This window comes from Enoplosus armatus, chromosome 4 (genome assembly GCF_043641665.1).
Source record: "Enoplosus armatus isolate fEnoArm2 chromosome 4, fEnoArm2.hap1, whole genome shotgun sequence".
Taxonomy (NCBI): Eukaryota; Metazoa; Chordata; class Actinopteri; order Centrarchiformes; family Enoplosidae; genus Enoplosus; species Enoplosus armatus.
The window spans coordinates 17,900,179-17,917,565 of record NC_092183.1 but is presented as its reverse complement, the minus strand read 5'-3'; the positions used below and the strand labels follow the sequence as shown (position 1 = coordinate 17,917,565).

At 40.6% G+C, this 17,387-nt stretch overlaps 1 protein-coding gene across 1 annotated transcript in view; it reads left to right on the top strand.

The window, feature by feature from the left end:
• The first annotated feature begins 356 nt into the window (after positions 1-356).
• Positions 357-17,387, top strand: part of trpm3 (transient receptor potential cation channel, subfamily M, member 3) — a 118,703-nt gene continuing 101,672 nt past the window's right edge. The window contains exon 1 of the mRNA XM_070904358.1: positions 357-560. Coding sequence (XP_070760459.1) covers positions 357-560 — 204 coding nt within the window. The remainder of the gene's footprint in view (positions 561-17,387) is intronic.

Genomic DNA, 17,387 nt, shown 5'->3' with positions numbered 1-17,387 from the left:
CTCTCTGACTCTCATCCCTCCCAGAGGAAGACTACAGTGAAGAAAAGAAGAGCACAGGAGTTCGGCCGAGCTGGTGAAGAACTGTTTTCCCCACTCCTTTTGATCAAGAGATCAGAAGAGGGGAAAAAGTCAAAGAAACAGGGAGAAAGGAGTCGGAAATTTCTCTTGCACAATCTTTCGAAGTGAAAAAGAAGACTTAAAGAAAGGAGAGACAGAGAGACTCAGTTCAGTAGGCAGCAGAGTTGAGAATGAAGTGAAGATGCCACCTGTGGCACTAGTTTGATTAAAGAACAGCCTCCTTGAGTCAGCGTGGCTGCCCTGCTTCCCACATCTCTTTGACCACATTTTTAACACTAATGGCTTCCAAGAAGAAGTGGGCTGAGCGGAGGGAGTTGCGCAGGGATCGGCCGTTCTCCACCCGGGATGATTCATCTGTTGCGTCCGGGACGTCTGGGCCAGGGCGTCCAACCACCAGGGGGCGTTTCTCAGAGTCGTGGAAGAGGCTCAGTTCCAGAGGGGGGTCCACCAAGAGGGGGGTGCTCAACTCTCAGCAGCCACCGGTAAGATGTTTGGAGGACACAGGCCCCCTCTACATGTTCCCCACAAAGATTAATCGATGGCCTGGGTGCTGGGAGGGAAATGGGACAGGAAAGGCTGCTGTCAGGATAGCGCCTTTTCTGGGAGGTAGTTAAGCAACAACGAGGGATTAGGAGGTAAATGGGGTGGAGGAATTTGGAAGACTAATTTGTTGGTTAATTTACCAATTTAGTAATAAGTAGACACTTGCTAACAATTGAGTATCTTGAGTGATGAAAGGCATCCATCATGACCCAAAGTAAAGTTTGTTTTTAGCTCAGCCTTCCATCACCTGTTACCTTGGAAACCAGGTCCTATAGTCAGAACACAAAATGACGTTAATATGTGGGCTTGTTTTATGCATATGCTCTATGTTGTAAACTTTACTACATAAACTCATTAGATTACCATTGAGATTTAAAGCTGCTACATGTTCTAACGTCTGAGGTAATGCTAGGTAATCAGTACTCGTCACCTACTGAAGCGCCACAACATATTATCTACCAAAGATTACTGTTGATTATGGCGCCTGTGCTCTCTGTACATCATGAGTAAATTGACCAAAGGGCCAGACTTTCAAAAACCCTCAACACACGGTGGATATGTAATGGAAAGAAAAAGGCGCATGTGTAGCATGCAGTAGTGATTCCACCTATGAAATAACCAACCTGGTGTATGAACCAAAGACGAGAGGAGAAATGTGTGAGGAGAAGATTTGCAAGTTAGTCATCTTTTAAAGGCAACTGTTGGTTCAAATGCATGATGAACAGTGGGTGGCTTAGATATTACCATCTTTATAGATGCTTTGGAATCAGCTAAGATTCTGCTGTCACGGAATTTATAAAAGATGCACTTGTCTAAATACTAAATAAAAGGGGGCATGTTTGTTTGCTTGTGCCAGCTGGTTTCAGTGGCATCAAGGGTCAACATTGGGATTATTATAGTCAAATAAACATTACCTGCTGGGAAGGGGTAATTAGGTTGAATTAACATTAACATTAATTGAATATCAACAGAACAACTGACAGCTGGGAGGCTTTCAATGACTTTGGCGAAATTCTCAAGTGAAGCTATTGTGCATGGTGCAAAATCACATTTGTAGTAGTATTGTAGTGTAGTAGCAGTTGGAAGAGAACGTTGCACTTGTGAAACTACCGTGAATGATACACCTGGAGACACAGTACAACTGTTAATATGTACTGTACTGTAATGTTTGTTAAATTACGTTTTAAGATTTGCCGTCAAATATCATTGGGAGTTATTTAGAGAATTGTGAAAGAAGAAGCACTGACGATGGAGTGGTTGCACACATACACCTCTTTTTGTCATTCCCATCTGTTTGCTTGACTTCTGCACCTGCTTCAAGGTGCTGAGGTGGTTGTAGGGCTTTAAAATTGGTGTATATATGTCTTTTGGCAGCATCTGTCAGGCTACAGGGAAACATTTCTCCACAGTCATTGTGATATGATGAAACTTCTCTGTGATGTGAATCTGATGGATCTGGGGTTCCATCCACTCTATTTTTGAAATGTAGAACTTCACTGATGTTTATGGATCAAGGTCAGAATAACTAAAGCTGGCTGCTAGCTGGTGCTCATGGGCTATCACACTTAGCCAATCTGTGGGGGGATATTTGGCTTCCATATATGAGCAGGGAGATGTGTGGGAGACAGAGATATGCACGGTTGGAGATACGAAATCCATTTCTGGTTTTTCAGTTGTGTCCCAGTAGCCAGTTCTATTTTGTATTGCACACATATTCGTATATAGAAACCTCAGAAGAAATGTTTTTTAAGCTATACTGTGAGGTAGCGGGCTGTCAGCCTCGTTACAAATGGGATCAGGGACTATGCGAATGTAAAGATCTGTGGATTTAAAAACTGAATCAATATATTTTATGAAGTAGAACAAGTGTGTGTGCTCCTGTCGTTGTCTCTATTAAGTTGTGTGTGTGTGTGTGTGTGTGTGTGTGTGTGTGTGTGTGTCTCTCTCTGTGCACAAAGAGAAGCTAAGCTTGGTCCTCTGGGATTTGTGTTGCTTGGATATGAACCACAGAGTGATACTACCACAACACCACTGCCAGTCTCAAATCATTAGACACTTTGAATCATTAGCCATTTGTAATGGCCAGGTGTGTGTGTGTGTGTGTGTGTGTGTGTGTGTGTGTGTGTGTGTGTGTGTGTGTGTGTGTGTGTGTGTGTGTGTTTGTCTGTTTGTTACTGAGTGAGTGAGCGATCCTGAGAGTGAAGGATAGAAATTGGACAAGAAAGTGAGTGAGAGATGGAGACTCACTCCACAGGCGCTTTGAGAATCCACTACTCAGTGATAGTGCTGAATGAGAGACAGACGAGGAGAATTAGAGGCCAAGACAGATAAGGAGAGTGAAGGAGATGAGCTTTAAGAGAATTCAACACTGTGGATTTAAGTTGCTCTCCTTGAATCGTGGAAGTCTGTATGTTACTATAGGGGAGTGAATCTCTTCCTCTCAGAAAAATCTATTTGCATTTAGTTACCTGCAAGACAAACACATAATAAAATGAGACGTAGAAAAGTGTAGAGAAGTTAAGTTGTTGGGTTCTGACTGGAAGTAGCTTAATAAAAAAAAGTAATTACTGTAAAAGACTCTGCACACCCACACATGTTAGACCTCTGCTCAGCTTCATTCGGGTGGAGCCATTTATTCCGTGCGACAGGTGCAACAGAGCCAAAAGGAGAGTCTATACACCTGTGTGAATGGACCGTGGGTATAAATGCTTAAAAATTGTGTCAAGAGACCTTTTTTTTAAATGACAGATATATTGACTGGTCATAGCAGGCAAAGCACATTATATAACATTAATTACGGCTTGGATACATAAGTTCTCAGAGCCCAGAAACTGAGACACCTGAACAAAGTGCGGTTGCTAATTAATATTATTGATAACACCGGTGCTTTTCCTGCTATGCCATGGTGAAATGTCTGCAATGAAAAATGTCTATGGGCAGTATTATATACAGCAATCTCCAAAGACGCCCTTTTCACTGAAATACTGCAGACTGGGTATTGTATACTTCAGTTCCAGGGTCCTCCATGTAATGACCTTATTGCTCCAAGTATTTTATATTTTTTGTGAGTCTGTGAGAGTAGAGCTCAAGTGTGTGGTAAAGTGTGAATCAGTTTGTGTGTATCATGCCCCTTTCTTTATTGCCATGTGAATGCCCTGCAGTTCATCAAACCATCTGTGGATCACAGAGGCCTTCTGCTCAGTACAGCAAGAGAAATCCCATGTCCCTTTTACAGCAAGATGCAAATGTTTTTCAGGTTTAACTTGCGTGTGTGATGTCTGCTCGTGTGCTTGACTGTGTGTGTATTTTAATGTGTGCACCAGTATGTCATGAGGGCTCACCCTCGGAGAATATGGCAATTTGAGATAGGATGGTGGTGTCAAAGCCTTGCAGCTCACACCATCACCCTGATGCTTTTGGCTGTAATGAGCCTCATTTCATGTCATAGTGGGACTACAATAGTTTTGAAAACGGACATTTTTTCCACTGTGATCACCCCTGGCTTCAGCACGACTGTTTTCTTTCCTCAGTGGTCTTTAGTCGCTCTGATTAGGCTCATTGGTGCTGTGTTTCTTGAGATTTCTCTCATGTTAAGAGAAAGAAACAATTAAAGCTTACACAAAACTGCATAGTCTTTTTAACTGAAACACAGCAACTTGTACACGTGTGCCATCAGTCAAAAGTAAAACAGCCGTAAGCTGGCAAAATGCTGGACTGTCATAGAGTTTATGGCTGTAAGCAAAAAATCTCTAAAAACAGACACAATTAGCAACTAGCTGGTGAACATAGTGGAGCATAAGGGCCAGATATTTCCCTCTGGAGTTGGTAGAGACCAAAAACAGAGAGAGTGAACAAGTTTCTCTCTTCATGAACAATACACATATGCATGATTATACTGTAATAAGGACAAAGTACGACTCATCATTGCGTCATTGGAAGAAAAAGGGCAGGTTTGATTTTGTTATTGAATATTCAGTTTGTTCTTTTTGGATCTGTTGTAACCAGGGGAAACAAAACTGAAAATGTGTGAATGCTCGCATTGGTTCTCATCACAATGAAGTGTGATATTACTTCATGAGGCAGAGGTCAGTTCCTATGGAAACGGTGCGTGATTCAGTGATTTGTGTTGTTTTTAAAAGGGATGCTTTTAGAACAAAGATCAGTGACTCGCACTCTTAAAAGTGTTTTCTGTGAGTTATAGTAGGAAATCTGGCATTTGCTCTTTTGCTGTTTGGTTGCACGATCAGCCAAACGACAACTTTTCAACACATTTTAATTCTGATAAACACTGATAATAGGTTCAGAGTTCTGTTGGGTGCCTGGAGACGAGGTAAAGCCAGGCAGTTCCTTGCAGTCCTTGGACAGTTGTTGCTCCTTGTTGACTGCCTTGTCTACTGATCCGTTTGTATGCAGGGTTTGGTGCTTTCTTTCTTGTTATGAAGATACAAGATAAACAAGATTCTTTCTGTCTTAATTATGGGACAAGAGAGATTGACCTGGGCCAGCTCACTGGGGATAAACGAGAGTTTTGAGATGTGGGCTGTAGCTGTCAGGACTGAATGCTAGTTTTTGTGCTAATTGTTAGTTTCCTGTCTGCCTCGCATTATTCCTGGTGGTGCATGCAGTTAGAATAGTTGGTGATATTTAGGTTTTTTTGTTCCTACTTTCACAATAAGCCATTTGTGTTTAGTTCAGTTTGCTGCAATCTGTATTAATAGATACAGCTAACACTCAAATATCTTCAAGGAAATTGTGTGTCGGTCAGGAAATGTTTGCTGACGATATTAAATTAATTACGAAAAACACCACTATAAGATAAAAATAAACGTAAAAGATTGCATTGGAAATTAAAACTGCTATAATTACATAAGATTACCATAAGTATATTACTTTAAGGACTAATAAAATACTATTTCATAGTGATTAACAATAATGACTCCCCCTGTCTTACTTCTCTCAAGCAACACTTAACAAGGACAGCACATCTTATTGCTTTTCCAACCAGTATCTACTCCACAGACTGTTTTTCTCACAACCAAACCAAATACAAACAGTGCTAAAGCTTCAGCTGCATCTGTGCTTTTATCCAGTTTCATACAAATTACGTATATATACGTATAAGTCTGTCTCTCGCCTGTTCCAAAATTGAAATTGAAGAGTTGTACTGTCCCAACTTTCCCAGCAGCCTCATCAGGCAGAGTTCTCCAGGTTGTGCCTTTGCAAAGACAGTATTATATGAAGATGAAAAAGGGGCCCACAGGGCTACCTGAATGATTGCAGGTAAGGTCAGGTCTTTCCCCTGTAGCTCTTCAAGTTTTACTTGATGCAAAGTAGCTGGATTTATATTTGTGAATCTTAGAGCCAATATGCATTTTGCAGCTTAGCCATGGTCCTTTGTCATGTATTTGTTTTTTCAGATACTATCTATCTTAGTGTAAATATCATCTAACACCCTAAATATCAAGTATAAAACTGTGAAAGCCATAGAAAATATGTTTTAGAATTAAATTTAACACATTTTTTCTGCCATGCTGCCATGGGGCTTCTAGTGCCCCCTTGTGGCTCCGACTGTGAAAAATTAAGAATTAAGAGACCATTGAGCACACAATTATTTTTCAAACATGAACATGAAATTGTGTTAGATCTCAGCTTTATTAGAAAGGGAGACTAACAATAGCTAGTTTACTGACATACGTGGGTGACGTGGCTAGCCACTGCAAGGTAGTGCTAAACCAAGTGTGAAGAAAGATGGACTGTACAGATGGTCTGGTAATGGCATTTGCTTGGATTCTACTAATACTATTATTGTCTCAGTAAAACTTTGTGTTGTTCCTGTTCAAGTGCTCTGGTCTCCTAACAAAAATTGTTTTTTTGTTGTTTTATTTTTTGGCTGAACTCACTTCCATTTTCAATTGTTCACAATGTTTTGTATATAATTGTATATTCCAGACAACAATACACACCGCTATCTAACTCATTACTTTGGCCTGTCTGTTGGCTCTCACGAGACACAATACACATGATTGGTCAGCTCACTCTCTGTCAGACAACTGCAAACTACAGAATGTGTCTCTGTATGCATCTACGATATGAAAAACCTCTATTTTTCAAAATGGAAGAAGTATGAGGTGTAGTGTGAGTATGTGTGATAAGTCAACTGCATGAGACTTCAGTTTCAGGAGTCAGAACCTCCCAGTTAAACTTTCATTCATGTCATATCAATAATTCAAGATGATCAACATAAGTAGGAAGTAGCTCATGAAAAATAAGCTGTGCCAAAGTGGAAGGCTACATCTGTTATTTCAGTGTGCCAGATACATATGTAGTCGACATTGCGTACCTTCTGCTCCTATATATCGTATCGGATCGGACTTAGTACCTGCAGATACCCAGTATTAAAGGACTCGGATCGGGATCAAGGCCAAAGAAACTTGATATCCCTAACGTCTTCTGTCCATTATAATTATACTCATTCGAACTATATTCATATACAACTACGTTCTGCATTTTATGTAGTGTAAATTATTTTTATATACACATTCATAGTGGCATCCTTCATAGTAGTACACAGTCAACAGCGTGGGGGGATAGCACCCACGGCCTATTTGTAAATCATTAGCCTATCGTAATACATTTCATACTAATTAAAGAGAAATTAAGTAGCAAAGGGAAGGGAAGGGAAGCGGGAAGATGAGAGAGCCATCTGGAGAAAAGGTAGTGGGTGGCAGGCGGACATAGACGACAGAGAGATGTGTGGTAAAGTGAACACATCAGTCCCCACACTGCCCTGTAACCATAGCACCAAATAAACCAGAGAGGACCAGCAGTAAAACTAAAAGCCAGAATGCCAAAAAAGTAATTTTTCTTTCATTTGAGAGTAATAATAGTAGTAGTAGTAATAAGTAACTGTCATGCCACACCTGAGACTTTCATTTCACTTTCAGTGGGGCTGAGTCATAACAAACCTGAGGCTGGGCTCCTGGCATGCCAACACAGCTAAGTCCTCAACATTTTAATCTGCTTAACACACGTTTCAGTGGCAGACCGGTAGTACAAATAAGCCGGTTATTTGATGGCAGTGATGATGTGAGTGTGTGTGTGGAGGGTGTTGACTGACATCCGTAGCAACAGTAGCTTGGAAACAGCCTGAAGTATCATGTAGACTTTGCTTAAACAGTGAACGCGGTGGGAGGTGTTAGATAGTGGGAGAACGTGCTGCGGAGACAAAGCATCTTTAGGGAGGATGAAAGCACTTATTTGTATATGACCGTGTTTGTGTGTATGTGTGTGAGACAGAGCGAGTGTGTGATACAGATGGAGCTTTAATGTGGGTAGTATACACAAATCAACAATGTTTAACTTCCCTCCATGTTGCCTGCACCCAGAGGTCTCCACTCATTTGCCAGCAAAAATCCTCCAGATGTTACATTTCGCCAGCTCTAGGACTGTTGTTTGAACTACAGATTGTACTTCCGCTTGTACTTTTTTGTATGCCCTGTTCAAAATCAACTGGAAGACCATAGCAGAGAGCAATGTTCCAGACCTATAAATATATGGAAGAAAATAATTTTAATAGTGTAATGCTGGAATCAGATATTTGGGGGTTCTGATATGGACGCTATATCTACCGCCAGGCAGTGGGTATAGCAGCGTAAAGCTGGAAATATCTCCACGTCAGGGAATCAAACGCTGGTCTTCCGTGTGACGGGCGGAGATACTGTCCACTATACTAATGAGGAGATGAGTTGTTCCCAGTGCATTGTGGTTGTTGTAAGTTTTCTACCTGTTTTCTCGTGTAGCACCCATTAAAAAAAATATCTGCATCTTTCTGCAGCATAGAAAATATATTTTTATGAAAAGACCATCTTTCCAGCAGTGAAATACCCCTTTTAAGTGTGAAGGGTTGAGTATGCATGGTCATTTTGAGACGTCTAAGGGTGTTAGGTCTTACAAATGAAAGTGGTACATTTTATCTTTCTTTTGCTCTCCATCTCTCTCTCACTTACTCACACACACAAACAAACCTATTTTTGTTGAAGCCTAACTGCGGAGATCTCCCTAGATACCATTCAGAGAGATGATGTGGATGTTGAACTTTTCAGGCTGGAGAATAGAAAGGCCAAAATGAACTCTTGCCATGAAAAGGAAGAGGGAGGAGAAAGGAAAGAAAGAAGACCGGGTTTGATAAGGTCGCACGGCAAACTTTTGTTGCTGTGGCAATGATTCCTCAACTCACCTTGCTGAGGTAATGGCCACAGTTGACCTGACAGGCATTATCTGTGTGTGTGTGTGTGTGTGTGTGTGTGTGTGTGTGTGTGGTGTGATTATGTGTGTGGTAACATGGGCTGCCTGATGGAAGGCGTATTCTGACCTTAAAAACACACACCATCGCTGCAGTTTGACTCTAGTTGACTCTCTGGGCTACGGCCTGCCAAGTTTCACTGAACGATTAGTGAGTTTGCCTGCACTGTCTGCCTTTGTCTGGTTAAATTACAAAAAACAGAAAAAAGGAGCTGACAGATCTTTGTTGATGAAATACCACATCCTACACCACCAAGAGCTCATCATTTTTATTGTAGGCTTGAAAATACCATGCAGACAAGAAGACATTCACAGATGTCTGAAATTATGTGTTCAGGTCTCATCAGAATTTCTAGGTTTCAGTTCGTGTTATTAATCGCCTCTCCTCTCTTCTTACCAAACTGCAGATCCATTCATCCCCCTCTCTTTTCTCCCCGTGTGATTTAAGAGAGGGCGAGGTATTATGATAGCTCCATAATCCTGTCTTTCTGCATGGCTTTTAGATCATTTGTTGAAGTGAACTGTAAGAAAACACTGTGCAGAGCTAATGAATTAAATTGAGAAGCTATTTTTCCATTATATCACAGTGATTGAAGTGTGCTATTGTCCTTAAGTTAGCTTTGTCCACACTTTTTGCTTTTTGCCCTCCAGGCCAGTGCACTAATTCTGAGTGGCAGGGATACAGAAGTGAAATCACTTGTTTGCGCACATTTCTGTGCCAAAGTTAAATAAACAGTGAAATCCGCTCTACCTGGAGTGCAGGATTAAAAATGAGTGTCTCAATGCATTTCTTATCTGGATGACACACACACATGCACGCGTATTGTACACACACCGAGAAACTTGAACATATAGGCAAGAGGAAACCAACTCACCAAATCATAAATGACCAGAAGGTATCTGGTGTTCTTGGATTTCTAAATTGCTAAAATAATTAATTGAAGACACTTGTGTTCCTTATCACCAGGGCAGGATGGAGTAAACACACAGGGCATGGTGACTTGCCAAAGCAATATATAGCCTCTTATAAAAGAACATGATTTGAGTTGCTCCCCTTATGGATTTGTCAGATTACTGGCATGGGTCCTGATCAAAGCTTTTTTAAACCCTCCTCTAAGCAGCCTCGCTCTGAATTCCTTCCGCTAATTTATCCTCACTCAGACTGAGGAGGAGAGGAACAGACAGAAATGTTTCAGAGATGCGCAGTCATGCCTCAGCCAAAACACTTTCCATTAGTGTTCACATTAGATTACAGCTTCTTTGTATGCGGAATGAAATGATAAGTCTTAGTTTTTCCATTTTGAGGTTTTTCTTTTCACTCTTTTTGCTGCTGTGTGTGGATGTCATGAACAAGGCTTGACCATAAGATCTCTACTGGCAACACAGCCTCGCTTTATTACTTTTTTTTATGTTTAGTGTAGATGGTATGCAAACAAAACACCATGGAGCTACTGATACAAGTCACTTTCCCCGTTTAACCTCCTAAGATCCACATTCACATTTTGGGTTGTCTTTACCATGCCAGGTCTTAGGAGGTTAATATTGGTTTATAAAAGTATAATTATTTCTTCTGGCATTAGCAGACATTATTTCAGGTGAGGCGGCTTTCCTCCACTGTAGTACGCTGTGGAAAGCCCTGGTATTTTTAGTGTGCTCAGATTATCATTCATTTCATCAGTAGAAAGCAGTATGGTCCAGCATCCATCTGCGTTCACTCCTGGCCCTCCTCAAACCTGTTGCCATACCAAGAATTAGGAAACCCTATAAAAGGGAGCTCTGTCTTAATATATAAATGTAGATATTTTCATTTATGTAAATGTAAACATCTTTGAATAGAGATCCGTTGATCTGAAACCCGTATTGCATCCCCTCTTTGAACTGTGGCTTTGAAGCTCTTTCGTCTGATAACATGGGCTCTGGGCTTTGAGGCTAAGCGTATCCTTGTATGTATTTCCTGGTGTAGCGGTGTGGCAATAATGATTGCCATAAAAGCCATTACCAGGGGCCCCGGGGCCACTGGGCTGTGAGTCTAGCTTTATTACACTGACTCGCAAGACGGTAATTACACTTATACATGTCTACGTTACTATGGCAACATGGAGGTTCTCAGCGACTAATGCAGAATTTATGTCAGGGGAGTTTGGCATTTTGTTTTCATACACAGTATTACAGGCAGGCATTCAGTATTTGTGTGTGTGCGTCAGTTTTTGTACCTGTACACTTGTGTGTTTGTGTGCCGCCTTCTCAACGGGGCCTCATTTCAAAAACGGAGGGAGAAAATGGAGGTTGACCCATTAGTTGTATTATCCACTATTTCACCTCACTGGTTTCATCCAGTGCCCAGCTGAGCACTGTGGCCTGGTTTTTAGGACAACCTGGACACACAAACTACGTCAAATACTCAGTAGCCAGGAGCTTTCAGACACAACTAGCCTGAACTAGACTGATCCAAACTCTGCCTTTATTGCCAGAGGGAAATGATCTCATCAAAATCGCAGGAGCCTTATGGCTTGCGCTTGTCTTACATAAGCCAATATTGGCATGTTTAGGATTACTTTAGTAAAAAGGGCCTTTTTCTAAAGGTGGAAATGTGATGAATAGAATTACATTATAAAGTCGCAAGCTTCTGAAAATCTTTCAGTCTGAAAGTTTCATTAAATTAATCCTGGACTTAATTAATTAATCAATTCTAGTAAAGCCACACAGAGTGTTTAAGTATGAGGCTTTTGGTTAAAAGGTGGCAGTCTACTCTGCAGTGTTGAGGTGAAATGAGTTACTGTTCATTATAGTGGCTTCTGACACTGAGCCGTGTCTGCATTGCTCTGTTGACTCAGAAGATTAGATCGGCAAGCACTAAAGCTAATCTGGCATTTATAGATATCTGTGTGTGTGTGTTTGCTCGATTTCTCCATTGAGCACTGGACTGACAGGGACTTGGGGGGCTTCAGGTAATACCAGATGGGCACTGAACTAATCTCCCGTCTCGAGAAAGAGAAGACAGAGAGACACACACAAAGAGAGAGAGAGAGAGAGAGAGAGAGAGAGAGAGAGAGAGAGAGATTACAGTAAAACGTTTTTGTTTACCAAAGAATTTACCAAATAAATAATCAAATCATTGAACATAGGTTGGAACATGGTAGGAAGTATGGGGCCCACTCAGCCATCAAAGCTTTACCTGTTGGGACAAACATCCACCAGAACCTTATTTTTACACATACACAGAAAAACACCAACAAATGCATGCAGAGCGGAATTAGGCAGATACCCACTGATAATTAACATTCAAAAAAGAGCACTACATTTTTTAAATCACCTTAAATCCGACACCCTCCATTCTAAAGTCCTCCAAACCCCCTCTCAGACACACGCAAAGAAACCTACTCGGAACATTGGAAAGAAGAAACTAAAAGCCGAAGTAGATTAGATGTTATCTGACCCTAGAAAGAGATTATGAATTGGCAGAATATCTCTCTACTGCCAGAGACAGATCCTTACCATGTACAGGCTCAGTGAGCACAAACTGGCAACCAAAAGAAAACAGAATATGTGATCACTGTTGAACAGGTGAGGCTGAGAAAGACATGCACTTCCTCCTATAATGTAAAGCATTCATTGAAATAAGAAACATTTACTTACTACTACTTACTAACAGGTTCAACTCTGTAATATCAGATTTCAAAGAGTTGACCTATCAAAATTAAAAATACTCCTAGGAGAAGGACACAGGGCATATCTTTCTGCCAAATATGTATCAAACAAATACAACAAACAATAAATAAGTTGAACTCATGATAAATGTTGTCTTCAACATTATATGCAAATGCACAAGCATCGTGTCCTGTGAATCCTAACTTCAAGAGCAGCTTTTGACAGTTGGTATTCTGATATGTCTAGCAGTGGGTCTGCATATTGGACACTGCTTTTCAGTGGCTTTCTTTCTTTCTGGCAAGAATTTCATCTCTACTGGCAACAATAACTCCACCATAGCCCTTATAACCTTTGGAGTGCAGGTTTCAATTTGTGGGCCAATCTTATTTTTCCCTGAGGCACATCATATTTGGACTGTGCATTATTTTCCACTGTAAAGAAGTCAGCACTTCCTGTTGACACTGTAGATGTCAAAGACTGAATGTCCTAAAATTTTCTTAAGACAAAAACTAAATTCATATAATTGGTTCAGACAAATTTAAATGCTCAAATGTCATGTGGCATCTTGTGTTTTTGCTACCAGTATTAACCCCGTTAAGAAAAACTTGTTGGTTGTGGTTTCTGATTCAAATTTAAATTTTAAATGTTGTTTCCAAAGTTGTGCCACCAGACCAATTCGTAAATGCAAATTAATCTGGAACCTCGTGATTAATTTTTGATTTCCAAGGCGAGTTATCAACAGGCATGGACCAAAATGTCTCTGGACCCAATTGGATAGACCCACAGTCAATCAGACTGTCCAGTTAGTTTAATATCGATGCAATAGCGGATTCAACAGAATGTTCCACATCAGCGGCAGCCATCTTGGTTGTTTACAAAAATGCCTCAACAGCGCTCTTCTGTCAGTCATCATATCAAACCTGCCCGGTATTAGATAAACGGTTGTATTTGGCCCGACCTAGGCCAGGCCGGCTGGAAATCTGTCTGAACAGGAGGGGGGCCAGACGCATCTGCCAGAGCAAATAAAACATGAGCTTGCTGATTCTTTGGTTCCCTGGCTCTCAGCAGATGGAGTTGGGCGAGCTTCAGTAATGCTTTAGTGTAATGGTGCACACAAAGGTATTTTAGAGATCAATAACATCAGTGTTAAACGAAGCACATCATAATGCCACTACTGCAAATACAGTGAAAAAAGCAATCTGGACCATTACGTGATTGTATTATAAACTGACGGCTCCCTAATTCTCTCCTTGAGATATCATTGCTGCTGTATGATGACACAGGTATTATATATTGTCAACTGCAAGGGAAAGACTTAATATATCCGACAAACAGTTGTGGACGACTGTATTGTAAAAACAAGCCAGTAGAGACTTTATTAGAGTAAAAGTTATATTCTGATGTGGTTTTGAAAAAATCACAAAATTGTTCACTGCACTTGTTCACTGCACTCACAGAGGTGCTCCTAAAAGGCTTAATGGTAGGCACAGAGTATCAGATTTGATTTTGTTTCAAAATATCCATCGTTTTAGATATCTGGTAGATAGTTAACGTTGTTGTCAAAAGCCACTAAAACACAAACCCAGCCTCATTTCCGCTGAGAGATTCAGATGGAAAACTTATTGTAAGGGTTTGAATTGCTTCAGTCACTTTAATGAAGCCACATTATGTAAAAGAGCAATTCAGTGCAGGCGTCCAACAATGATGTGCATGAAATGAGTATACAACAATGTTTATCTTAAATGGTCGTGTCCCTTCATTTCTCTCTCTGCCATGGCCTCTCTGCTTCCCTCTTCTCTATATGATTATTTCCTCAATCCTTTCTCCCATCTTCTTAGCTTTGTAGTTTAATCTGATCGAGTGAATCTCAAACCACAAAGGCACAAACAAAAGCAGTTAGTTGAACCACTTTCTAGGTTGGACTGCCGTGGAATGCAAGATATAATATTGTACAAAGGTCCATGCTGAATTTAACTGGTATGATTTTGGTTAAAATAGAGCTGTATGACTAAAAAGAAATGGGAAAGTACGTTTCAGATCAAAACTTGACAGTGATGCTCATACAAACACACACAAACACTGAACTGTTTGCGACTGTCTCCCGGCTTATTTTTAAATTTTTTGGGACTCTTGCTGTGTCGATGCTTTGGGTAAAACTTTTATGGAAGAGAGGGTGAATGCAGCACAGAGACACTCTGTTCTATATGCTAAGGATTTTACATATGTAATACACATTGGCATCTTACAAGTACCATATACCAAAAGAATAATACTGGCATCAAGGGTGTAAAGTAACTATAATGCTGTAAATTAGTAGTTTTTGTGTAGTTCTGCTTAAGTATTACACTACAGTTGTGAAGACAAATAATTACAGAATAACAGCATAATAATCATGCCGTAACAGCACAGTCAGTGTGCTCTAAACCCTTTTGATTTTTACTGAAAAGAGTAAAAACATTAGTGTGTCAGTGCAACCTAACTACTGAACTACGGATAGTATCTGTCTGAGTAAATTGTTAGGAGATCTTTTATTTGAATCTGTGTGTACAGTTTACAGGCTAGATGGCATATTACTGCAAAATGATACCTTCTTCAAGCACCGCCAGTTGTCCTTGTACATTATTCATTGCCAATTACAGGGACAGAGTTTCCATAATTGCGCCATGCTGTGTGCTGTTTATGCCTTCCTCAGTTCTGGGGAAGTTTGAATATGCTTTTAAGCTATGGGTGAAGACACACACACACACACACACACACACACACACACACACACACACATACACACACATACACACTCCTAATACAAGTAAATGCTTCCATGCAATTTACATGCACCTGCACACAGACTGTATATACGGTGCACTATACTGTAATTGCCTTATCCCTTGTGAACACTATTTTGACCTTCAAACATTTGAAATGGTTGTTTTGCTTAAAGAGTTTGCTGCCATTTGGTGGATAATTTGCTTTTAAACACAGAGCAGGGCTTCTGGGAGGATGGCGTCACCTTTTTCCTTGTAGTTTACATATTAGTGCTTATGTTCAATTTTGTGTACAGGAACAAATGTTTTTGAGTCAGAGAGAGGTAAATTAAGGGAGGCATTTGATGTGGTTATGGTGAGTGTAAGATCCGGTATCTTAGCCCTAAATCTAATGGCACTTGTCCTTGTTCTACTGAAATTATGTAGTCGTGAGATATTTGTGGTTTTAATACTTTCTATTATGGGGAATGCCAAATGCCACATAAATAATTTCTACTGCAGAGAAAAGAGGATTGACTCGTGCTGTTCCTTTGTCAGACTACCTCACAGCAAGAAATAATATGTGCTAAACTAAAAGGTTGAATTTATCTGGAGGGAAGACTGTTGACGTTCTCCTTCCTTCCATGACTCCAAACTTTCATTGTTAAATTTTATATTCCTTCTTCTTCCCTCTACCTCACTGTTAGTCTCATCTCATTTATGTTCAACAACCCGACTTATCGAATCCCTGTCATATCCACTGTATCTGCCTTCACTCTTTCTCACCATTTACCTACCAGGAAATGTTGCCATTTCCCGCTGTCCTCGCACCTACTTACCTTCCACCCCTGTCCTATTAGTGCATCCTGTTATCTCTTTCCAAACATTTAAATCTCAGCCCCAGCTCTCCGGCATGACAGACAGATAGACAATACAAGGAAAGGCAGGAAAATCATGTAGGTGTAATAGCGGGAGGAAAATAAGGGCTGCTAGCTGGAGAGTGGTGAAATGGTGCTGATAATGCCACAGAGGAATTTTTTTCCCTGAAGTGATATCACAATCTCCTGAAAATGCTCTACATTACTGTAATGCCACTGGATGTGTACATCCAGTCTATGAAAAATGTAACTCAGGTAAATATGATTTCACAGGTCAATTTTTTGGTGTCCAGAGGCTGATGGATCTAAATAGTAAACTGAAACTTTACTGATCTGAAATAACATGATGTTAATCTGTGATAAATAGCTTAAGTGACTGCTACATGGACAACCCCTGCAAGTCATTAGTTTTAATTAGTATCATCTTCTCAGTCTGTTACCTCTGTCTTAAGTGATAATGCTGCTGTTTGCCAACAGTTGTTTGCACCTGCCGATAACATTTAGCAGTACTGATAGAGGCCTAAATGCCAGAGCTTCAGGGATGTAGAGACAGATACTCTAACAACTTGTGGCACACGAGTAACACATTTGAGTTTATAAGGGTAAAGGCTTGTTACAGATGTTTTAGGACGCAAATCAACTGAAATGGGGTATTTGGATATGAACCCAACTATGATTGGATGCACAACTCAGTGGCTGATAATGAGTGATGGTGAGTGGCAAATGGGAAGAAATCAACACATTTTGAGATCTATAGTGTGCATGTGAGTGTGTTTGTGTGTGCGTATGATTCCATCCCGCAAGCTAATAATCATTGCTTCTCTCCAGATGGAAGAGTGTACCACACTCAGCAGAGGTCTTCCTGCAACCTCAGGGCAAGGGACATAGGGGGTAGTAGTTTGTGTGTGTGTGTGTGTGTGTGTGTGTGTGTGTGCGCATACACGTGTGTTTGAGTGCATATGGAGGGAGATATTGAACTGTCACTTAGTGGGAATCCTCCAGGGGATGAACATCACACAGAGAAGAGGGAGAGGAAGCCAAAGTAGATAGAGGCTTTTGGAACCATCAATCTACAACAGACAACTTTGTTATCACATACCTTGAGTCACTGATTTTACTGGAAAACTGACAGTGTCATTGTTTGTCTGTTTGGTGGCAGTCATCTACAGTACTTTATGGTACTATATGTACTTTTTTC